Genomic DNA, 27005 nt, shown 5'->3' with positions numbered 1-27005 from the left:
CTTTTCGAAGGATGTACTGGATTCTTTAAAGTGCACACAAGCCAAATTTGTACACTGGACCTACAGTTTAGAGTCCATAGGTGAGCTTGCCGTTTGAACCAGCGCCGATATTATGGCTGAATGTCACTGTTCCCCTGTCTTAACTGCTCAGTCTATCGACTCGCCCTATAGTAATCACTATGTGAAATATATAGCCCATATCTGCCGAAAACCAAATAACTCCTGAACAAAACAAGTGCTATTCAATTGCACAAGCACAGAAAAACCATATTATGTCACCCATGGATTAAAATAAGCAATCTCCAGGACAAGCTAAGAAGCTAAACAAGGAGTTTCTTCAACAGTCGGACTCAACATCTAGATGCTAAAAGCCTGCCTCTGGGATGCAACTGGCATCAGTGGACAAATATCATTTTTATACTAATGCAGAAAGGCATACCATGCAAATGATAGTGCTTCTACATAATTATTTCTATGAAATTGTGTTAGTTGATCCCTAGGCAAAACAGCAGGCTACTACAAGACAATGTTATAAATAGCACCTTGGTATTTGTGATTGACAGTTACCTATGATACAGGAAATTTCTAAATAAATTATTCAACATCAGTTTCAAATATTGAATGGTATGATAAGTTAATTAATCTCCCATTTTGAAACTTTGATGTTAAAAAAGTCTATTGAAAGTCTAGAATACGATAGTTAATATATGTAGTTTGGACTTTGTTGGAAGGACATAGCAGGAAGTATAAGGAAGTGCTAAGCAGCTGTTTATGTGAGTCTATTATTATAGAATAGGCTCAGTTTGCTATCAAAGCTTGATGTGTGGGTTTACAATGACCTTCTCGTATTTAGGTATGCACTGTAGATCTTCAAAAGGTCTCGTCTCTAGATTTTGATTTCTCATGCATAAAATAACAAAAGGACTTTAGTCAAGCTTTTATTTATATGATTTGTTTGGGTACAAAGTCAGCATTTTACTGTGTACTTGGATAGCTTGAAGTTGTACAGTAGCCAGGTACTCGGTACTCCAGCTACTGTGTTTTCACTGGTGTTAATTTTCTCATTGCTCGTCTTATCTGATTTTACCTTGCTCTAATGCACTACACATGTTGCATTGTCAAAAATGGCTGCAAGATCCGCAAGCTTTCCCCCACGGAACATTGGGAGACGACGCAGTAGTTATGGGTAAGTTGCTTTGCTGTATTCTTTTCTGTTGACTAGTCTTCAGACTTAACCTCTTCATAGTCTTCAATTGACACCATCGCAACACATTTTTACTTGCTCAATACTCAAGTCCATGCATTATTTATACATAGGAACTCTTGTGAAAATCATTCAGAATTCTGTAATAATAATATACCGGTATACAAACATACAGTCTTAACTTGCAAATGTGATTCAAGTTATGGGCCATAACTAACTGTACAATATCAGATCCATCAATTTATGCAATTCAATAGTTACCATGAGGCATCAGGGAATATTCATATCAACCAATCCCTTTCCCCCAATTATTATTCACTCAGCCACTCAGAGTACTGCATAGAATGTAATCAGATAAACTACTTTTCAGAAGTTGACTTACTCGCGTATTATTTTGAGAATTGCTGCTCAGAATACTGCATAGTAGTACAGTAATCAGATAACATAATTTCTATTGTTTACTTGCTTCATTGGAAAATGGCAATATATTTTGACAACTGTATTATCTACCCCTAACCCTACCAATGCCTAATAATTATTCATTTTCATACAAAATACATTTAGTGGTGGTCAGAGTGGTGGTACCAGTGTCTGAAATCTGGGGGCAGGGCAAGGTGAAATTTATGGGGGATGGGGGCCAATATGCTAGGGTGGCCCAAGATGAGGGTGGTTGGGTGTCATTGAAAATGTCTTGAAAGTGGTCCAGTGGGTGAAGCCTCAGAAAATATGACAATTTAGGGGCTTTAGAGGCTTATTTAATCAATTTTATAGATACAGTAGATAGTTTTCAAATATATAGAAAATACATATTTTTTCTACTTTCTTGGGGGAAAACTGGGGGTGGGGGAAGAAAATTTTTAGGGGCGACAAGTGCCCTCCCCCGTAGCGCCGCCACTGAATATATTATTGGTCTTAATAGGAATGATATTTTGCCCAACCTGACATGTTATTGGACTAAATACACAAGACATCCTTAAATACTTACCATGCATGTGAAAAATAATTTATGATTCAGGTAGAATCAAACCCATTACCTCAAGACAACTAGTCCGGTACTGTGACCACTAGACCACCAAAATTGATTGGTCTTTATGTAAAAGCATACCAAGGTTGAATAACATAGCATAGCTAAAATGAAAAAAAAAAACTGTACATGATCAATTACATAATGGTTAAGAATTGTTGAATGATGAATGAGCGTGACAGCATTTCCAGGTAATGTAGAGTCTCATAGGAGTAGCTATTGCGTTGTGTTACCCTCTCTCAGATGGATCATAAATCGATTTGATCTAGCCTATGTGTTTATTCAATTTATGATGTTATAATGTTATTCAGTGTAAATGCACAACAATGTTCCCTGTTTTGTGCTTGTTGTATTGTTTATTCTCAAATTCTTTCATATTTTCTGTGGTACATTAGACCTGTATCTACCGAAAACATTTTTTCACACACATTAAAAAAATTATACATGATCTCTCTGGATAAATTATACATGGGGATGCAGTCTGTAATTTCTTGTTACCACATGGGCAAATAGTTTTTGTTATAATAAGAAGTCCAATCATCCTCATTACAAATGCGTGCAATGAATACCAGTGGGTGTCTTTCTGGCCTAGTATGTATTTTCATTATTTATTTTCGTTTCGTATTTTATTCTTTAGGCAAATGGGCCAAGGATTGCATAGCACTATTAATCACTGTCTTATATAATAATCAATGGCCATTCCTCACACAAGACAATATATTCTACCAAAGTTTGAGGCCTGACAAGTGGTAAGAAAAAATCCTATAACACTGGCAGGAATTAAACATAAGACCCTGAGATTTTACAAAAACACACAAGCTTTATAGAAATAACTTGGTTGCAAAAGGTTGGAGTTTATATATATAGTAAATCTGTGTATATTATTCTATTTTAGGACCAAAGCAGGAAAAAATCAGTAAATCATTTGTTTGTTAGGCGCGATCGCCAAATTATTCCAGACGACAAATCAGCGTCCAGACGTGTTTTCTGTTGTTCTACCAAAACGCGTCTGAAAACCCTGTTTGAATAGCACATGGTTTGGACACCGATATTCCGTTTTGGCCTATGCTCTTCCCCTTTAACTATGGCCGATTGGATGCACCGTAAAACGCATCCAGACGACTCCAAAATGAATTATAATACGACTGACTGTGCGGCCCTATACCCAAGTACGGACTTGTTTACCTGCTAGCAAACGTCTCTTTGTACGCCGCCTGTGTGTGCAAGAACTGACAGAAGTACGTAAACTCAGGGAAAGTCCCTGGTCGATGCTAAAAAAATAGTTGCTTGGGTACTGGGACGTCCTTCAGTAGGCCTAGTACCATGCATAGGTGAGACTGTCGTAATATCAGTGGTTTTACAAATCGATGAACAAAAAATCCGATGTTTTTAGTTATTTCTGATGTAGTCGCAGCGGGAGTTGCAGGCCACCATCAGTTTTAAGAAGTGTGATCACCATCCTGTGCATCTGTGGTAACATGCAGCACAGCAATTAACTGCTCTCCTTGCCGTTGAAAGGATCACATGCTAAGACCCATGCCTCCAAAAACGTTTTTCATGATCAAATAGATGAAATCTTGCATTATACTAAGCTAAATTATATTTACATTTTATAAAACAACGTTTATTAATTGAATTTCCGTGAATTTCATGCGAAACAGGTTTTTTTTATGCCGAATTTCACTGCGAATTTCGATTTGTGTATTCCACAAAAACATGTAAGGCTAAACCATTGCCTACCCAGTAAAGGTTTTACTGACAACTTGCAATATTACTGTAATTAATTTATTCATTCAACTGAACATACACTTTTGTTTCAGCGGCGCACACTAATTTCGTGTGTTCAATGTAAAAAAGAGAGAAAGAAAAACAACAAAGCGAATTACAATGGAACTGGCTTAGCGCATACCGCGCCCTAGACCTTCAGCACATTGTCATCATGTAATTTACAAATCTTCATATAAGAAAGAATATGAGTTGCATAATAACATTTATTTGAAACGCCAGTATTTCTACGCACTCAAGTGGGCTAGTTCACCGCGCTGTTAGTATACAGTAGTAGTAAACAATAGAAAATCGTTCAAATGATCAACAAGCCTCCAAACGATTCAACGTCGTCCAGACGCGAGCCGTAATTCAAGCGTGTAGCAAATGAATATTCATATAGCGTTGTAATTAGAATGGTTGATTTCTCAGACGCGTTTGTGATAGGGTGTTGACCTAGACACGTTTTTGCCGTCTAGGATAATTTGGCGATCGCACCTTATAGTAGTTTAAGGACATAGCATCTTGAAAGACTAGTCTTTGTAAAAAGACTGAAATGAGTTCCTGTAAATAAATAAAACTGTTGTTATTATTATTATTGTTATTATATTTCTTGATATGGAATACAATTAAAATATTTCATACAATGTATTTCATACAAAGCTTTTTCAATATTTTACATTGACACATTTTGAAAAACCATTAAAAATACCATGGTATTAAACACAAATGAAATAATTGTAATTTACATTTCTCATATTCCGGAACCATTATCTTGATTAATGCTAACATGTTACTTTTCATTATTAATCTTTTCTTTACCAACATTTTACACTCACTGATTATATGCTTAAATTTTAAATTAAATACATGGGAAAACCCCTTTAAAATTCTATGATCAATCTATGTTCATAGCTCTCATTATACTTCTGTAAAAGATACTCCATGTTTGAGATAAAAGCAAGCAGTAGTGTAATAAAAACCGAAAACATGACTCAATCATAATAATCCTAGAAACTAACTAAAAAAAATCCCCACAACAATAGAATAAAAATAGGAAAGCTGGCATAATCACTCTTAGTACTAAAGGTTAGATTTTCATAATTTGCAATATTAATCAATGTGATATGTATGTATGGATTAAAAAACACCCTTCTGCTGAAATATTAAAATGATAATTAATAGACACAATCGGCGACCCTTGAGCTATGGTCATGTGACGTTGCGTGGGTGTAGAGTGTCAACAAACTATAGTGTGAAAAATGTGAAGTTTTATAATGGTTATAAAAACAATAAACTAATGATCATGCCAAGTAAATTCAAGGAAAAAAGGATTTTTCAAAATATTGATATATTTAAGATTCTTGCTTAATTTTATGTTATATTTAATTTAAGAATCATTGATGAATATGTTTGGCTATCTCATAGGTATGAGGTTTGTGTCTCCATATGTGTATTATATAGAACCCTATTGTAAGGCAAATGCTTTTCTAAGAAAGTAAATTAATTTGCATAAAATCTGGCAGGACTAGTTTACATAACTTAATCTACATAGGCCTAATCAGTGTTTTAGATTGTTACATACAACATACTGCTGAGAAACTACAGTACAGCAATGTAAGTTATTATTTTAATTATTATTAAGCTTACTATAGGTATAAGTACTATAAACTATTGTTTCTGATTTTATTGTTGAATAAATATCTGTTGCATGATTTCCTTAATTTTGTTTTCTTTGAATCAACAACGTATACTGTTGGGTGTTTATACCTGCATCTAAGGCCCTAGGTCAAATAAATAGTAAAACTTACTGCACAATCTTAAAAAGCTATACTTTTTATTATAGGCTACTACATCCATCATTTTGTTTGTTTACAATTTGTACCCAGTTGATTTGTCATATAAATCTGATCATCAATCATGTCCATGGAATAATAACTAGTAAATAATTAGTATAATTGAAGACTATATTTTTTTTTTGAAGCTTCAGGAAGTTATTTGAACATTAATATTCTAGAAAGGAAATTCAGTGTTAGTGATAATATTTGTTTACACTACATGGTTACAGAGTGCTTTATGAACACTATGTAAAAGTATAACACTTCCCTATTTGTTTTATTTTCTATGCCCTTTATTGACCTTAACTCGTAGGTTGTGAATGATTTGGATTGAAATTGGTAGTTTTGAATTTGCATGAATGAAGTACATTGGCAGATCTAGGAATTAAAAATAGAGGGGGGCCCAGGGTAGGACTTTTCCCAGATAGGGTTAAATAATACCTCCGTCCCCCTCCCCTCCCCCACTTTGAATTCACCCTGAAGTACTAGGAAAACTCCCCTGTGGCAGAATCAGGGGAGTGGCAAAAGGAATTCACCCTGAAGTACTAGGAAAAACTCCCCTGTGGCAGACCCCGGGAGTGGCAAAATGAATTCACCCTGAAGTACTAGGAAAACTCCCCTGTGGCAGATCCGGGGAGTGGCAAAAGGAATTCACCCTGAAGTACTAGGAAAACTTCCCTGTGGCAGATCCGGGGAGTGGCAAAAGTGGCAAAAGGAATTCACCCTGAAGTACTAGGAAAACTTCCCTGTGGCAGATCCGGGGAGTGGCAAAAGGAATTCACCCTGAAGTACTAGGAAAACTCCCCTGTGGCAGATCCGGGGAGTGGCAAAAGGGGCGCTCATCCCTCTGTGCTTTCTCCACACATGTACCTCCTCTCTTTTCTCTACCCATGTGCATTCCTCTCCTCTTTTTCTATGTATGTACACTGCTTCCCCTTCCTCAACCCTTGTATATTTCTCTACCCTTTTGCCACACATGTACACTTATCTTCCCTTTCTCTACACATATACACTCTTTACATTCTCACATGCACATCTACAGTGTATCTGTAATTCCTCTCTCAATTCTTCACATGTTTGGAATGCACACATTTATAAACGAATAACATTAGCATAGTTTCAATACATTTGAAAAATTCATAATGTATAAAAGCAATATAAAGACATGCACGCATCCTGTAATTAATAACCCAATATTATTAAAAGGATTTTGCTAAGGCCCTGTGGTGAACTTAATAGAATATGATGAAAGATGCGTGGAGGATGACGTAGTGTTGCTAAGCATTATAGCTTTTCTTTCGATTGTTCTATCCAGTGACAGCTGTCGGGTATATGCAATGTAAGTGATAATGTCTTCATGTTCTGCTAAAACTACATTCATATTATAGAAATGTACTGTATGTACTTGCGGTTAGTCTTAGTACTCATATCAGATAGAGACAAACATGACAAAAAGATTGTTGCCACAAAATAGTTTGGTAAATTTTAAAAAATAGAGGTTGATTATATATTATCTTATGATGAAATATATAGTACTAAATAGATTAAAATATGATTTATATTTTCTCACTTTTTTCAAATATTTGTAAGAATCAAGTGAAAATATTTATGGGCACATTTCACCACCTGAAGGACCCCATGGAAAAAAGTCTTCGGATTGTTTACCAGAATAATTTTCGACCATTTTAAATCAGCAATTAAGTTAAATTGTATTTTTGAGGTTTTCCCCAGATTGAACAGTACCGTAGACTCTGTAACTGTAACTCCATTCAGAATTTTTGACCTGTTCAGGAAATAATTATTAACTAACTTTCAGCGCCGGTACCATTTGTATTACATAGGTGCCATGATAATGTGATATCGTTATTTTATGTGATACAGCGGTAAACTAGTTGGCTTTCATTTGAAAGACCAGGGGTTCAATTCTGGGGCTGAAGTCTGCATCCCTGTCAAGACTTTTTGTCTCTATCCTGAAGTGAGTGGATCCAAAGAACATACATAACAAAAGCATGCACAATCTGTGAAATTGTAGTACTTACTATAATAAGCACTGCGAGTATACTCAGAATGCATGTTTGTTATGGGCACTTTCACTGCGTGACCCTATTGGCCCCCAGGGCAAGAATGTAAATGGGTGGCACCTTTTCTAGCTCGGAGGTTCTTTGTTCTGAGGTTATTGTTTTGGTTGTTAATGTTTTTAAAAATATTTTCTTTGGAATACGTATATATTTGGTCTATAGGTTTGAGTTCATCGCCCTGGGCAAGTGCCCTGTTCTATACACATGTAGGCCGGCCTATTCATGAGCATAGGCTGGTTGGCCTGGGAGTGTGAAAAATGAGAATGTGGAACTAAATCCCTATTCCAATGAAAACTTAATGGTCATTTTTAGTATATGAACCCACTTTGGAACTAATTTGTTGCCATGGGACACTACCATCATATACCCCATGTCACAATATTTATGCCTCTGTATGAAATACACTAAGGAAGTTGAGTATGGGTTAATTTTTATTTGATTCAATGACCCGGCATTATGATGTGAATATTGAATCATTGTCACCGTGCAATATACCAAAGAGTAGAACTGCAAGAGGTCCGCTTTCAGAGTCTTGTTGGATTGCAAATCCTATCTCAGAAAAAGTACTATCACAAACTAGAGGGCATCCTTCAAAAGAACGTAAAAGGTGTTCATAAATAGGGCGCCCCTTATCTCATGGTAGCACTTTTTTTTACCGTTTCATTGCGTGCATGCAAAATAAGGACAGTCGAACCTCTTGAAATTCTGTACTCTTTGGGTATACCTGTATATAAAACTAATATCATAATCAATTGAAAGATAGCAAATTTGCTTTGGATAATAAAGTGCAGCATTTACCTTTTGAAGATAACTCTGTTACAAAATATTTTGCATTAGATAAACTGAAGTCATGTCAAATTCATAATAATTTTAGACATTTTGCCATAATATGGAAGGAGCATTGAAAATGTATTAAAACAACCATATTGCAAATTAATATCATATGGTAATCAGATGTTTAAAAGGTATATGCGTATTAAACATGTGTCCATGGCAACTACATGTGGATATTGGCCAGAATTGTAAAACTACCCTGGATGAGAAGTGCACCGTCAACCATGGCGGTATCACAAAGACTTCATTTTTACCGCACTGTAACCAGACGCACACAAGATGAGTCACATTTGACCTCTCCTACAGAAAATGCAATCAAAATAATGTGATTTAATTGGTTATCAGCATAACAATTTGTACGCTGTAAACAAGTGTTGGTGATGAGCTGACCAGCAGCGTGTGTGTGTCCTATGATTATCCAACACTGCGTGAATAAGCAAATATTCTTTGCCTCTCATCTCAAAATTATGATTAACTTTGAATGCAAAAACAGTAAGCAAAAATATAACGTCTAAGAACAGTTCATTAAAAAATAAATGATTGAAATGTCATGTATGTGTTCATGAATTTGGTCTGTCTGTATTGTAAAGCTACCTATAACAGAGTGTGTGTCTACTCAGTAGCAGTATTGCAAAGGCTGTCCGTCGTTCATTATGTCCAAACAAATGCAAAAAAAATGAAAAGGACCTTGATGCAACTATAAATGTCAACCAAAAGTTAAAGTGCCTCCCCTTTCGGTGTTTGTATAATATGTGACCATTCAGGAGATATAAACGGTTCTTGGAAACAATATGAGGAGTGTGGCAGTGTGTATCCTATGATTGTATCCAGCACTGTTGTCTTTTATTGAAATTACTGTAACAAGCAACAATATAAATTTTTATGTAAACAAAATTAGATTATGTGCTACAAAAATTGACAAAACAAGCCCACTATTGGACATTGACAATACAGAAATTATCATTAATTAAAACTCTTTGATGGTGTTGAGATGGCATATAAAATCAAGAATTCATAATGATAAAATAGAGGTTCAACTGGACTATAAACATCCAAAGATCTTGCATTTATATCTGTTTATGCAATATAGGAATGTATGCCTTGATCATTGGACTGTACTAATGTATGCTCCCTGTTATTGACATTTACACTGTTGGGGGGGTGGGGAGTGGTGAAATAAATAAAATAAAAGAAAATAAAAATTTTACCAATACCAAACCAATCCATCATTACTTAAAGATCAGCATGGGCGGATTTAGAGGGGTTGGAAAGTGAAAAAAGAAAAATTGACTGCCCGATACGCATCAGAGGTTATTTTTAGGCGTCTAGAAAACAAATATTTCGTGGGGCATGAGTATAGTGTGATCTCGATCGGCCCCACTTTTGGCCACCCCTTTCGGTCATCTCTGGATCTGCCCCTGATCAGATAAATTTGATCTTTGTCCTTTGACAATTATCAACTGATGTACAAAAAGGCATAATGGAGCTTTCAGTTGCACGACAACAGTAGGATAGAATGCAACAAAAGTATAGAGGATCAAATAATTGGTTTTCTGACTGATCCCAAATAAGCAAAACATGTAATAATGATAAATATGATGTAGTTTAAACTAGTTCAAGTCTGTCCTAAAATGACAGGTGATTAGTCATTTTACTGCCGATGAGTACCAGTTTCAACAACTAAAGACCTATTTGTTGTTTTTGGTAGTAATAACTTAGGCATTGCATTTGACTGGAATATGAAAATATTTTTTTTTATTAAAACAAACTTTTTTTTGTTTTGATTTGCTTTATTATGAAGAAGTTTGAATATCATCCAAAGATATAGGCCTAGAAATATTGTTTTTATTGCTTATACTGCTACTGTAAACTACGATGAACGCTATTTTGAGCAGAGAAACTATGTTTGGTTGTAGTACTGTATATTGTCACATTTAATTTTTACAAACTGAAAAAAATCAAAGTATTCAAAATGCCAACGACTAGTAATGAATGCATGTCTAACCAATGGACAATTCATTCCTATTTTGAGCACTGTATCAGTGATATATAAATAATAATAATAATAATAATGTAAATCATATGTAGCACATAATACAATAAATTGCCTCTATGCACTTTACATGAACAAAAAGAAAAAAAATCATGAAATATCCTGATGCTACAAGGAAATCTAACAAATAAAAATGCATAAAGGCAGAAGAATCATTTTCACTGCTCCGTTTTCGAGCACTTCGAAACCTAATGGTCATATTTTTAAAGAAAAACATGATTTGTTATTTTTAATTTCATGTTGTTCAGTGCCTCAAAGTTGTTAGGTGCTATATAAAATATAGATTATTATTGTTATTAATTTTCGCATTATTACCTTTAGTTACTGGATCAACACATGAAACATTAACTCAGGTTCCCAAGGGAGTAATCCTTAATGTTGCAGCCAGTATTTATTAGCAAATTGGCATTTAAAATTACCAGGTACCCACTTCCACTCCACACTACAGAGAGAGACGCAGATATAAGTGCCTTAGCTTGAACAAAAACAACCTATCAGTTTGTGACTCGAACCCGGGGGGTTCACTTGCATACCAACCTTACGGGAGTGTGTAGCAGCCACTCCAAGACATGAGACACTTGCGCTACCTATTCTACTGAAAATTATTAGGAACTTGAACTACCATTTACCAAAATCCAATATCGGTTGAACTACTATTGCGGCCATGTAACCTAACAAATTAAACTTGTTCTGGTTCCCGATGGCGAATAAGACCGTAGTTATGTCCGTTCACAATCTCTACTGTAGGTTTGGCACAGAGTTTTTAGCAAAAAACTTTGCTAAATCGTGTGAAAAATTATACTGCTTTGATGATATGGGACGGGGCAGGGACTTTAACTACCAATTTTACCTGGTATTTCCCACACTTGTGCTACCAAGTCCTCGCAAATATACACTATACATGCTGAAACTCTTCCATAAATTCCCACACTTGTGCTACCAAGTCCTCAAAAATACCCCCTTAAATGCTGCACCTACCCGTATAGAAATAATGAAGAGTGAGGCCCCGGGGACTCGAACCAGTGACCTTCTGATGGCAGGCAGAGAGCTTTACCACTGTGTCATATACTTTCATTAGAGCGTTAGTATGTACACTGTACAGTATACACACAAGTTGTTTGATAATATGGGTGTATAAAAAAGAGTAATTTTATATTTTTAGAAGATATTAATCTACACAACTTTTAGACTATTGATTGTACAGGTGAGTGGAGTCCGGAATAAAGAACAGTATGGATTGCAATGCCTACGGTATTAATAACATGTTGTGTGGGATTTACCCTTCAAATTTATGTCATATTTATTTATTTATAATATTAGTGTTATTTTATAAAATGGAGCTGTAAGAAGTTTGCCTTCTAATCCCAGTGCTGGATGCAGGTTATTTGCAAGTTTGGACAACCCCCTCTGATGAACTGTAAAAAAATGTTGGTCTGGGACTGCAAGGATAAGATAAAATCACTAAGGGGGAAAACTTTGAGTACTTAATAAGAACATAAAAGTCATTAATTGTCTCCCTCATTTCCAGCCTTTTAAAATCAAATTTTTGCTGACCCCCTTCATTTTTTGGGTTCTTTTTACGTATAATTACCCCCTGCATGAAATCCTGGATTTGCCCCTGAATGCCAGTTTTTAAATCCATTTAAAACTGTGAGGATTTTTTTTTATAGAGTGGAAGTGTTGCTTGGTTGTAAAAATGCATGCCCTCGAAACCCAGGGTTCAAATTCTCATTCTCAATTTTTCTCATTTAATTGTTAAATTATCAACATTTTCACAAGTGTACAAACAGTACCCTAAGAGGAGGGGGTAGACAAATTTCTCCACTTTTACCTATGCATAAAATGTTGATTAAAAAAACATGCAATATGTTAAATAATGGTAAAATTATAAGTTAACCATGTATATAATATTCATTTTTAAGCAACCAAGTACATTTGCTTTAGTTGGCTTCACAAAAAAATGGGGAATAGTTTTGCAAAATTAACATTTTGTTGTACAATTTCAGAGAAGAGGGAGGGTGTACCGAAAAAAAGAGTACTGTTTGCACACTGATGAAAATGTTGATAATTGTGAACGACCCCTAACAACTCCACATACTATAAAGCCAGACACTTACAGTACTGCGCCTGACGGCTTTGTGTTTAACTAATGGTATTACTTTTTACTGTTAGGTTTTCTGTTGTGAAAATGATGGAAATTTGATGCCATTGATTACGTGATACTCAAAAAAACCACATAGGATCCAAAAATTGCATCCGAATATATAAAACTCATAAATTGGCAAGATTTTACAGTTTTAGCTTTGGAGGATATATGGAAGATCATTTTAATGTTTGTGCTATTTATATAGATTTAAAAGCCACACCATGATACTGATTAAAAGTAAGCAAAGAATTAATAAATTGAAATCTCATACAAGAATACCGGTATTTATATTTCAAAGATTGGGATGAGAAAAAATAATATTCATTAACGATTACTAATTTAGTCACTTTAAAAATTACCTGCCTTTGCTTAGAAAGCATTGCAATATTCTGTTTGTGGTTCATGCTTTCATGTTACTTAAGAAGTACCAGTAATTACTATGTGCATAAGATAATGAGGGAAGGTTTTAAAATGAAAAAAATAGATGCAGATATAGATTGAATGTCATCATCTTGACAAGGAGGCTAGGGGAACTCTGACCTCTGAGTGTGTACAACTTCAATTTGCATGGCTATTACAAATTAATTGTGCTCATAGCCTTGGCTATGTACATATAACACATAGAGTACACACACACATACAAATACACACTGGTTATAGTGCTTTTGCCCAAGATGGGAGCCTAGTTCATCAGTCAGTGATAGCAATTGGATGCCGACTCATGCACCGGCCTAGCTTTACATATTTGTCAGTTTCCTCTGTAGCAATTTGTTGTAGTAGCCTTTAGAATTGCAATGTCTTTTCCGTATTTGCCAAGCAAGTCCAGGAAATATCGCATTCAGGATCGAACAAGAAGACAGTAAGAATTTTATTTTTGTTGCTTACAGTCCAATAATATACATTGGTGCGCAAACACTTAATTTTGCATTCGTACAATTTGCATTTGTTATTGTAATAGTGATGTCAGAGACATTGATTATTGTTTAGCCAAGACAACCATACTGTATTGCTAGATGTCATCTTTTATCCTTAAATGTACTACAACACTTTTAATATGTGACTATAAATCAAGGACAATTTTAATGAATGATTGTTTTTAAAGGAGTTAAGGCTGGTACATCCTCTCCCAGGGTAAACAAAATAAGAACTAAAAATGCTAATACTATATTTTGCATTGGAGGTGTAATTGAATACTATACAAGCTACTGGCAAAATTGTTATTTGTACCAGAAATTGAAACTAAATTATCAAATGTCTTCATGTAGCCCTAGTAGATCAAACTGCATAATGGATAGACCAAGTAGCACCAGATAAATATTGGTAATTGATCCAAAAATATACTTTTGAAATTCATAAATGAAATTATGTTAATTTGAGATAAAATACTAATGGTTGATTTTACCAGCAATGCAAAATGCAAAAAAGATTGAATTACTTAAAATTATTATCTATTATTATGATTGAATTATTTATAAAGATCTTTTGTGTAAAGGTAAATCCAATTCAGCCTACAGTATTCTAAAATGATGAAGCCATGTATAGTATGTTTATACCCCTGCTATAGGCTATACATAAAATAATAGCTTACAAACAGAATGCGCAATACTGGATGTTCATATAGGACATAAGAACAATAGACATAATAAGCAACCTATAGTCATGTGACCTTTAGTTAGTACAATATATTATAAACAGACACATTAAGCTATGCTTAATATAGGAAAGTACATGGCTTCTGCAGTAGGCACATCATTGATGTTGAATAATGTTGGTTAGAATGCCAGCAAATTACTCTTAATTGCTTGGAAATTGAAAATGAGAACATTGTCAGAATTGTTATGTTCCAAAAGATTCTGGCTCCATTAGACTTTATAAGAAGAGTAGGTCTCCAATAATTTCAGCCAGATTACGCACTGCGAGAGTATTTGATCCGACCCATGCAAGCGAGACACGCTAAGATTCTAGGCTCATGAAGGATTTACATGATTCCACTGGCACATTTACCAAAATTTGTGGCAAAGTTTCAGCACTGAAGTAGGTAAATGCTTTTTAAAAGTTTTTGGCATGAATCATGCTACTCAGAGAAAGTATGGTAAGGTAATTTGTTTGAAACTCATACTGTGTAAAATATATTTTTAGAAGACTAATGGGAGTAGTAAAGTGCATTAGTGCCTCCATTGTCCATGGTGTGATCGTCTGTGTGCCTGATCGTCTATCGTATGAATAGACAGAATCATGTGACATTCAAAAGAAGCGTGTGGCGCAGCATGTTAGGATTTGGACTTTTAATTGGAAGGTCGGGAGTTCAAGACCGATGCTTGTCACACTGCTTGTGTTCTTGGGTAAGACACTTTATCTGCATTTGCCTCTCTTCACCTAAGAGTGTAAATGGGTACCTTGTAGGAGGTGAACAACTTGAAATGAATTATTAGTGCTGATTATAATTATAACACCTTGTCACACTGCTTGTGTCCTTGGGCAAGACACTTCATCTGCATTTGCTTCATTGTGTGCATTAATGTATATGTAGTTGGATTTATATAGCACTTTATACCGAAACAGTGTCAAAGCAGTCAAGGTATGGTCTACAGTAGCTTATAGAGTAACTTGCTTCTCCACTTACGGTCTCTATGTGTCTGAGCTAGCCATTAAACTGGTACCAGCTACTCTTGTCTGTCCACAATAGGGGCTGTATGGACCAGTACACAGGGTAACCCCGTATCAAAAGATGTACTGCATTTATAAGTCAAATTGTCTGCACTGGGCCTGCAGTTTATACTGTAGTCCTTATCTGAGAAGACTTCACCACGAGAACCATAAGCGAGCATGCCATTCGAACGAGCGCCGATATAATGGCTGTATTTTGCGGCACCTCTGCCTTAACCACTCGGCCATCCAACTAGCCAAATAAATAAAAGTAATGCCATGTTAGTACATGACTGGTTTGAGCAGACACACTATTTCCCTACCAAGTTTAGTGGGCATATTTCCGTGGAGCTACTGTGTCCTAGTGGTGGCACCATCAGATGTTGCAGCAGCTCAGGACCCACCTATCATGGAACCATGCACCCTCCATTGTGGAAGAAGTCAATAATTTCATTGAGGAACATTTCTTAAAAAAAGATTTTTACAGTCTGAAAGTGCCTTTTCCAGGAATCTAAAGATTCATGGGTTGATGACGTGTGAGATGGCTCATTTTGTGCTTCGAAGGTACAGGTATTTATTAAACTAAAGTTCAGCCCTTCCACAAAGCAAACTGTTAGAGATGTGGAAGCAGTTTTTGCTGTTTGCTTCCCCCTTGTGTCACTTCTTTCTTTAATTATGTTTCAAAAGGAAGTCCCACTCGGTGTAGCTGATTTTTAGGGGAGTCCTCATCACAACAAACAAATTAGTTTGATACACAAAATAGCAAGTACTGTATATTCATAAAAATAGTTTAAAAAAATTAGAAGTAAAAACCTAAATGAAATTTAAGGCCGGTTCCCACTGAACTTGTGAAGATAAAGCGTCGAGCATCACGTGGCAAGCGAAGCAAATCGCTCGAAGTTCACAGGAGTTGATTTTCGGTAAAGAATGTCGTTCTTCCAATGATTCGCTTGATTGTTCCCACTGCTGACCACGCGCGAAAACTAAAAATGGTGAATGACAACCTGGGACAACTATAAGTGATAATGAGACAAATTTTGTTATCGTATTAATAGACTGAGGAAAAGGGCTGTGGGACGAAATCGATAAAATCCCTAGGATTAACATTTCCAGATTCCCAAAAAGAATTTTAAAAAAGTGAATATTAAACATAGTTTTATTTTTAGTTCATATTTATTCAAGGCCTCGAGCTAGGCCTCCTAAGGGTAAAGTAGGCACTAGGGCTCCCAAGGTCCAGGGGTGGAGCCCTGGTAGGATCAACAGTTGGTTGTGACAATGAACATGCAAGACTACACGTGACAAGTGCGTGGCTGGCTGGGTTGTTTTGGTCGAGAAAGAGAAATTATGTTGGTGAATTGATTCTCGAATGAGATAACGAATGCTCTCTAATGACTCAAGTTACTGTATAGTTAATAAAACAAATTTCTTCTAATTTTAAATACATTTTCCATTGTGATAAATACGTGACACATTTATCATCACGCATATGTTTCTGCAAAATGCGTGTTTCATCCAAAATCACTACGAAATGCGGGACCATCCCTCACGATGCGAGACTGTTGGTAACTATAGTTATCGTGTGCACATCTCTGTACAGTACATTGTTTTAATAATGGTTTGGCACTTTATTGTTGACCTTTAACATAAATTTATTCTAAGCCTTGCGATTGGTCCATCGGCCGCGAATTCGCTCGCGAATTTGAAAAAGTTGGTCTTGGATCAACTCTTATGAATTTGCTGCAGGTGAAGCCTTTGTGACCACTGCGCGCACTGCGGCGAAGTTCGAATATTTGGCATTCGCATGTTTGACTACAAATTCGTATGCATGTTCACAACAGAAACGCTAGTCGCGTCTTTGAATCAGCCACGCGCGTCACATTTCGAAACGTAATTCGCTTGATGGCATTCAGTGGGAACCACCCTTTAAATAGATTTTCAGCTCTGATGAGGAGCTTTAGAAACACTCACCTGATTAATTAATAGAAACACTCACCTGATTAATTAATAGAAACACTCAGCTGATTAATATCTTTTTTGTATGGACGGCCCTTAGGGCCAATATACTCTACTGCCTCTTTATACTGCCCTCATCGGAGCTTTCGAGATTACAAGAACTTGTTTTTTTTACTCTGAAGAGTGAAGGCAATCGCAAATAGGCCACTACTGTGAAAGCCAATAAGTGTTGGATAATTATATTTTAAATGTAATAATATGTATGAAACAGCAGGTTATACCTGCTTTCCCAAAACAGAGAGATGAACAAATTGAAGAAAGCTGAGTACATGAAAACAGATAGGTAGACATGGGCAATTAGCAGTTGCCCAAAAGATGTCCCCCAAGTTGTAGTTGACAAGTTCTCGGAAATTTTAATTCCAAATTTGGCAAAAATGGTGTATGCAAGCAATATGAACTTGATGGTGTAACCTCATTACAGAAGGATGTACTTTAGCAAGCACATGAACTGGCAGCAAGAGGACAGTGTACATTAATAGTGTAGTACCAGGGGACACATTATCTCCAGCAAAATAACAGACTGTACACTTGTAGGACTGAGCATAGAAACAAGAAGTGCGAGGACAGGGTATACTGTTAATATATACCATTTGATGTACTGTATGGCATCTTCAAGACCTTTTGCTCTACCCTCATTTTTTTTTAAATAATACTTTTTACTTAAATTAATACTGAGGTATTGATTTTTGCCCATGTTTTTGGTTGAGGTTAATATTAGTGTTTACTACACCACATATAGAACTTCTATCCACACATTTTAACCTTGATTGACTGTAGCCTATGTTACTCAAGACAATTATAAGGAAACCTTATTTTCATGTTCAATCTTTTTATGTGGTCTGCACTGAGCAGCAGGTGTCTTATAGCAGTCATATTACTAAACATGTAGCATGAACAATAAGCCAAACAATTCACTTTTTGCAATCTGCTATATATATGGATAGTAGCAGTACCAGTGAGAAAACTGCACTCCTACAAGTCAGTGGTTGCTTGTAATCAGAGGAATAGTCTTTACCTGATGATTTTCCTCGTTTTGGGGGCCAGAATACTTTTTTCATTCAAAAGTCATTTTGCTAGGTTCACTTTTTTGACAAGATAGATTTTAACAATCAGGGTGCATCTTGCTTCTAAATTGTTTGGTAGCAGCAACTTCATAGATGGCTAACATAGTTCAGCAGTACACTCCAATTGTCATGTGTTTTTTTTTATTTATACATTTTGGAATTCTTGGTGAAGATTTATCCATGGTGTGATGCAAACTTCATCCATTGAATGGAACTTTCTGATTTTGATGAGAAGTATAAGTCAATAGAGTGTAATACACACGTTTTTGTCTTAATTATTAGTAGCATCCTAATACATCATTCCAAATGTCGCTGATCCTCACTAATTACAATTACCGTAGGATCTAAGCCCACTCCCTAATTTACGCCCAATTTTACATACCAGCTTTTCCTCGGGCAAAAGCCCTGGGTATGATTGTAATGAGTAGCTTTGCTGAATTTTAAAAATACTCTAAAAAAAATAAAATGTTGGATTTGAATGAAGCATGCAGTGCTGGAAAAATTGCCTTTTAATTGAAAAAGAGATTCCCCGGGTATAACCCCTCCTCCCCATATTGGCCCAATTTGTTGTTTTCAAGGGGAATGGACTTGTACTGTATCAGAGGAACTTTGGAACATTTTTTTACACTGTAGGGAAATTATATATTAAATTTTAGTATAGCTATAGTTTTTATTATTTGTTTTTTATGATTTTTTTTCAATTTGATTCAAGGTCTGAATACTGTCAGCGCCTTTGAGACGATTTTACAAATATCTTGCCATTACCATTATAACTACTACTACTTCTGTTGGAAAAAGAATCGAATATAATCACAAAGTTACAAAAACTAGTTGTTCAACTTCCATGAGAGGTGCTTTATTAGGCTATTTTTGGTGGGGTTTACTATAGCGGCTAGACAGCACAGGCTGCTATCCTTGTGGGGAAGGTGATGAGGACTTTTTTGACTATTATATACTATTTATATACTATTTTGAACAATCATATAGCCTTTCATAGCCACTTATTTCTCACGTTAACAGTGTGTATTAACTGTAATATTTTTCATGTATACCCAATATGTCACATGACTGGCTGTAAACAAACATTGTCGAATCGTCTATTTGTACAGTAGTTAAATTGCAGAATTTGTAGAAGACTCTAAACAGAGTGTGTGTGATTCTAGAGATGATGCTTCGTTGGTGACACAATTTGGAGCCTAGGCCAATGTCTGCTTTAACTGGACTCCTGATTGGAGAAAGTGCAGTTCGCCAGTGATGGAATTAAAGTTTGTGCCACCACTGGCTAAAGTAGACCTGTGCTGCTGAATTCCATCAAGCACAAGAGTACCTTAGACCAGGTTTTGTATGCACTTTGAGGTCCAAAACTAAACAAAATTTGGCTTTAAAAAAAAAATGAGTTTCACATGAAATCCATGTAAATTCATAATAAAATATTGTTTTATCAAATGAAAATGTGATTTTATCTTTTTTGATCATGGACATTTTTGGAGACATGGATTTTAACACATGATCCCTTTTAGCAGCAAGGAGCGCAACTATTTGCTCTACTAGAAGCCCAGGGGTGTAGTGTAGAGTAGCGCAACTGCGCTGGCGCTTTTTAAAAATGATAGACTGAGAGAGTTATTTTGAGAGACTGGATATTTGTCTATATCATTCAGCAGTTGTTCCAGCATATCAGCATTATACTAATTTGAGCAAGGACCAGAAGTTTGTGACGAGTTTCTATTTATGTCCATTAAAATATCATAAAAAATAATTTTACACTAACATGAATCTAAAAATATTGGACGAGGACTTGTCACGCTACGACAAAAGAAAAACGTGATATTCATTAAAATTACATTAGTACAGTACAGGGGAAGGAGAAAAAAATAATATTCAGTATATAGGTAGAACGCACCACTTCAGTGAATGCAGCTGATACAAGGCATTTGTTCACTAAATATAATGGAATAATATATGTTATTAAGTGACCAAATTAATCACTAAAATTAAACAATACGTGACGAATAAGGAATTTCTACATCTATCATAACGTTTTAGCATGTACTGCATAATGCAATTTTTACTATATATTTTGTCGGTATTTTGCCTACATTTGTCATCATTATATACAAAATTATTGGCTCACAGGGGCTCACAGTTCTTCTTTATTAAAAAGTTAATTTGTCTTTGATTTGCAAAGGCCTTTCTAAAATCATAAAGATGGGCACAATATTCAGTATTGTGCTTAACAACATTAATCTTGGATACTTGCAGTATTGGCTGACTGACCTTCCCAGACTGATTATCTAAATATTAGATTAAACTTATGTCATTTATACAGGAGTGCCCTTTTTCTTTCTGGACCCGCTCTAGTACTTACACCTTTGCGAAAGGCCGCCTTTTTCGCAAGTTATTCAAATGAACCATTTTGTCTAACAGTACAATACTCAGGTTGACAGCAAGAAGCTGTAGGTTCAAATCCTGACACTTTCTTCTTACAACTGAAAAAGGAACTTCTGAAGTCAAGTCTCTGGACCTCAAGCTAAAGTGCATACAAAACCTGGTCTACAAACAGGCCACCAGCCTAGATATGACAATAGCGTTCCATAATTATAGTGTGGCTGAAACAGGTATAATAAAGTATAATGAGCAGAAGGTGAGGTGACAAGAAATATTTGTATGTAAAGTTTTCTTTGTGATATAAGCTCACTGGATCAGATTTCCATAAATGTTGTTGCAGCTAGTAATCAACAAATTGGCATATCTGCCAACCCTACCAATTCATGTGGTAGGCTACCGATTTTATCACTTTTTTGCTACCTACTGAAATAACAGGTCATTCCTACCATTGTTTAAATTTAAAAAACACTGAACATTGCCATGCCATGTTTTGTGTATAGAGATAGGTAGTCTTGACACGTACTGCATCTGTATGACACACTTGAACTCACTAAGGACTCTAGGTGTTCAGGCCCAAGCCATTGGTAGAGACAGCCTGCTGAGGCATTCATCCGATGCGGGTGCTATGGCCCAACTTTCATTGAACTTCCTACTACTTTATGACTTTCTAATGTTAGCAGCATTATCATTCAAGTATAGCCAGTGCCGTATCTAGGAGTCCTGAAATGGGGTGGGGAGCCTGATAGAGGTGAAGGTGAAGTGGGGGTTAGATGATTAGGTGAGGGGTGCTAACTTGCAAAATAAGGTGATTTGAGATGATTTTTAACTAATTGAGCGTGATTATTAGAGGCGAGAGTACTTTGTTGGGGGGGGGGGGAGGATGGAGATTTTACTTGAGTTTAATGATAGGCTTCCAATAGATTACAGTATGTCACTTTCATTTGATAAAATTATATTTTGAACAATTTTGTTCACCATTTTCATTGTACTTTCATTTTATTTTATTCTTAATAAAGCTTACTTTTTAATAATCAATGGTACAGTAGAACCTCGTTTTTACGTACCCCAGTTATACGAACTCTCGGTTTTACGTACACCTCGTATCGACGATGACGTCATCAAAAACCCAGAAAATATTCAAAACAAACGGCCCTTTTCAGAGCAACCATAAGTAAAAAGACTATAACAATAAACTATAACAATAAGCAAACCATAATGCAACGTATTTTCATTAAACAGCAACGTTGTTTGAGTCTAATACCGGTTTGTTATAATCTAAAACCACGTGAACTGAGTGAGATGAACAACTACCGATGGCGCTCAAAATAATTGGTTTCCTCCTTAGCTTTGTGTGGCAAACATGGGCAAACCATGGAAAAACTTGTCTGGTTTCTACACGAAGCTGAGTAGGCATAGTTTCGTACACGAACGCTAATTGGTTGGCTTGCCCAGTGCAGTGCACATGGTTGCTGTTTCACGTACACGAACGCTAATTTGTTGGCTCGCCCAGTGCACATGGGTTTAGTTTGTCTCAACAGGCCCAGACAACACCACAGCTCTGTTGTTTAGAATAGGCATGAAGGGGAATTCCCAAGTTATACCTTCATATTTTCTAAAAAAAGTAATTTTTAGTGAAATTTTGCCGGGAATGGGGCTTTAATATTAAGGTCATAGAACCACAATCATAGAATCCTTATTTTGTTTATTAAATTACAGTCAATAATTAATTCATTCCATTAACCCATAAAATTCTTTCAAGACCAACATTTATTGTATGCCATCTTTGATTTGCAATTTTCATATATATCTTTTTATATAGATTTACCCTACCAAAAAGTTAATTTTAAACATGGTAATTTCATTAGGTGGTTTTGTTTATTATTAAATACTTTTATATGAGATAAATTTGTTGTCCTAGATGGGGGAGGGGAGATGATAAAGATGAAGGTGAAGTGGGGTCCATCAGAGTTGGGGACATTGATTGTCATTTCCTCCATTGAAGTATTGATATGAGCCAACAGTTCATATGTTAGGCTAACTATATATATACACGCAGGCGTAATAGCATCTGTATATATACGCAGGCAGTAACAGCATCTGTAGTCAGTTTGATACAAGAATAGCCAAGATCATCATCCATTGATTAAGTAGAATAATACATTGTATAGCGGGTGAAAGCAGCAAACCATGCTAGCGTGGAGTACCACAGTAGCCAGATATTATGGTGTCATTCATAACACACATTGAAAACTAGGGAGTTGTATCATCATCAATAGGCTTAATGACTACAAGACTAGCATTTCATTGGCTGATGGTTTTAGTAATTACATAGGGAGTAAGACTAACTCATTGGACAGGCCTTCTGTAGTTTAGTGTGTCAATTTGAACGCTGGCGTTCACCACCAAGCACTATGAAGCGATCTGAATCTTTGGATACAGCAACAAAAACAAAAGGAGGAAGTAGCAAGCGAGTTTTTCTGCGTTTTTATCGTCGATTGACCAGCGAGAGTGACCTGACTGCCCAAAAGGCACATGTGCAGTGTGATGTACCAACAAATAGAACAGACAGCTTCAAGTAAATTTTTAATTCTCATTTTATAATTATTAATATGTTTAGATTTAGGAATTTGGTTTTGTGAATGCATACTATAGGTTTTTATAAAAATAAGCATATACTGTATTTTGCATGCTTGTAAGTTTTTCTGGCAAAACCGTAAATTGATAATGAATACCCAGGAAGAAACAAAGGAAGTATGTGATCATACGCTTCTTAGTTATGAAGCTATCAACACATAATATGAAACCATTTTCTTTTGTTATGAGTTTGTATAGGGACCATACTGTAGTTATAAATATTAATATTTGGTCTGTTTTTTAGAACTAGCTCTTTTAATTGAATACAATATGTAAGCAATAATTACACCAACCTTCATAGATAATTATGGATTACATTCATTATTTTTAGGCCTGTTATTATTCAATGGGACCAAAATATACAATTTCTATCTGATGTAAACTGTGTCTTTAAAGTCCCACGTTAAAGGACGCTCGACACTCTCCAGGAATGAGCAGCAGATTGTCTCCCAATATACTGCCAAATTATGTTTAAAGAACACTCTACACTCTTCAGAAAAAAGAAGCAGATTGGCTGTTAATGTACTGCCAAATTCATGCTTAGAGGACATTGTACACTCTTCAGAAAAGAGCAGGCGATTATCTCCCAGTGTTCCGCCAAATTCATGTTTAAAGAATGATGTACATTCTTCAGACAAGAACGGCAGATTGTCTCCTGGTGTACTGCCAAATTAATATATAAAGAACATTGTACACGCTTCAGAAAGAGCAGGGCATTGTCTCTTGGTGTACTGCCAAATTTTCCTCAAGAAGGACCCCACTGAGTATAAATCTTTTGTGGCAATATCCTTTTGTGTGTTTGACACTGAAAAAATCCAATCCAATCCATTCATTCATATATTATTTTGAAAGAACTAATTAGTGTAGTGTTAGATTGTCATTATACCACAGAGGTATAATTATACAAACAAGTGTTCATTTTAATTTGATGATGAACCAAATGATGAATCACAGCTTCGTAAAAGCTAAAACATTACAGGTGTTGGCAGCAGGATTTTATTAATGATAATATATAATTATCAATAATAAATAAAGATTCATCATCATTATCATCATTTTCATCATTTATCACACAGTCATTTGTCAGTGGTACTGAATATTTTTTCCAAATTACCAATTCCACTAGTATTTGCACTTTTACTTTCCTCTTTCTTTCCATCTATTTTTTCTCATCCTTTTTTTAAGCACTGGCTTGATTATTTGATCACTCTTTAAAAGTAGACTAGCATTAACATAATTTAATAGTCATATTTTATGGTGTCCAGTTGGAATTTTACTTCCAGGCAGTCTATAGTTGATGAGGTAAAGCCTGTCCATTGATGCTCATAAAAGTGATGCTTTACTTGTGGGAAACAATCTGAAACATTATAGAATTGAAAAACAAAAATAGGTCATTTTCATCACCCTCAAGCTACCTTTCATATTTTACAGCACATCAATAATTTCATTATTTTCTGTGTACTCATGAATATGTTATACTGTTTGCCAATAGCTAATTAACACTGCAGCCGTTTGACTGTAGTGTAAAAGTATTATAATGTACATTATTTACAATACCATCTTCTGTTACAGTTCATTTCATAGTCAATATTTGATTTGTTGACAGACGTTAACTGTCTGTCCTAATTATAATTCTGAATATTTAAATAACCAGTTAGCTTATTATTAGATTTTTTATTGAACATTGATTTGTAACATTGAATAATGTGTTTTCAGATTAAATATCAAGGTTATCGAAAAATTTGAGGAATTTGACTGTAATCTTATGTTTGAAGTTTTTATGGTTTTATTTATGTGCATACAAATAATATTTTATTAGTACATACATTTGTATGCAATTTCCATTTTGTTTACTTCATATATTGTATGGCCATTTTTGTGCTAGAAATTTCAAACTCCTTACATGATCAAATGTTATATATTAGTTTATACATCAGATAATCAGAATTTTCAATGTATGCAAATTTTGTTCCTAGTTATAACTGCATTCAACTTCCTTTTTTTAAATGTTAATAAGTTTTCACAATCTTTATTAGATAATTTTTGTTATCATTTAATTACTCTTTGTCATTGTGATTGAGATAATATTTGTATTATCTTATCTTTTAATGAATTATAGGTAGATAATGTTTGCTTAGCTTGTTGGCTTTGACCAAATTGTCACCCAGCCCTTGTTAATATTGCTACTGACAAAACATACTGACTTATTACTTAGACTTCTGCTGTCAATTTCCAAAGTGAATAATTGTGGGGGTTTTTTGCCTTGTCAAATTATTTGAAGCATAATGATCATTGTTTATAACCAGACATGTGATTTAATAATAGTAGTAATCATAATAATAATAATAAATTATTATAAATGTGTTTTCACATTTTGACTTGCTTCATATAGTCGTATTTATAGAAATCTAACCACCATATTGTAATATCTTAACATTTGAATTAATATTTAATCACAGACCAGTGAACAAAACCTAGCAATATTTGCTATGCAACGTTGATTGTAGCATTACATTACAGTTAGTTTTGTCAGCATTCACTAAATACTACATTTTTCATTCTGTTTTTTTTTTTATTATTCAAACAGTTGTTTGTGCCCAGTCTTGCATTCTTTAATCTACAAATATTTTAAACTATGGATGTATGCACATGTTTATGGAAGACATTTTTTCTACAACATATTTGAAAGATCAGTAGACACTGAAATTTAAATATGAATTTTGTTTTCTCATTATCGTAAAATGCTTTTGCGAAAAGCCTCTACTTACAGGCCAAGAAAACATAAATAGAATTTTATTGATGAATAAAAGGAGTTATGACACCCTCTCTATGCCCTAGGTATTCCTGCTGGATCTCTACTTAACCTTTGCACCACCACACCCTCTCCCTCCCACCCATCATCCTAGATATACTACTGTACCTTCCAATTTTAGACACCTTGTTTAATGTTGGAGAAATTGTTAGGAAAAACAAAAACCTACTGGAGCAGATTTGTTAACTTCTCAACCAATGGGTTTTTTTTTTCATTCAGATTCTGCACTCAACAGGATTTGCTCACTAAAATTCATAATTACAATTGATTAATTTTAATCAAAATGAAATCAGAGTTTAATTTATACCATTGTTCACTATTCAATTTAAATATGCAGATTTTGCATATTGCTGTTCAAATGCGCGATCATTGCCCACATCCATATTTGAATTAGGCGTGCAAAATGCTAAAAAAAAAAAAACATATTAGTGTTGTTCTTTTGGACAACAGGCTGGTTATTCTTCCGGGGCATGATTTGCTTGTTTTAACTTGCCACTTGACTTGGAGAAA

General features: G+C 35.2%; 1 protein-coding gene across 7 annotated transcripts in view; it reads left to right on the top strand.

The window, feature by feature from the left end:
- Positions 1-833: 833 nt before the first annotated feature.
- Positions 834-27005, top strand: part of LOC117104916 (diacylglycerol kinase zeta-like) — a 63126-nt gene continuing 36954 nt past the window's right edge. For 3 of the 7 annotated variants that reach the window (XM_033245847.1, XM_033245844.1, XM_033245841.1), the window contains exons 1-2: positions 834-1186; positions 2866-2977. In XM_033245847.1, the coding sequence (XP_033101738.1) occupies positions 1108-1186; positions 2866-2977 (191 nt within the window). In that variant the 5' untranslated portion in view covers positions 834-1107. Of the gene's footprint in view, positions 1187-2865; positions 2978-13588; positions 13801-23435; positions 23625-27005 lie in introns of those variants that run through there. The other 4 variants (XM_033245840.1, XM_033245846.1, XM_033245845.1 and 1 more) reach the window with 4 other exon arrangements.

The sequence above is a fragment of the Anneissia japonica genome, unplaced genomic scaffold (assembly GCF_011630105.1).
Source record: "Anneissia japonica isolate Jap-2015-1 unplaced genomic scaffold, ASM1163010v1 scaffold287834_len5846547_cov211, whole genome shotgun sequence".
Taxonomy (NCBI): domain Eukaryota; kingdom Metazoa; phylum Echinodermata; class Crinoidea; order Comatulida; family Comatulidae; genus Anneissia; species Anneissia japonica.
This window is presented reverse-complemented; position numbering and strand designations above follow the sequence as displayed.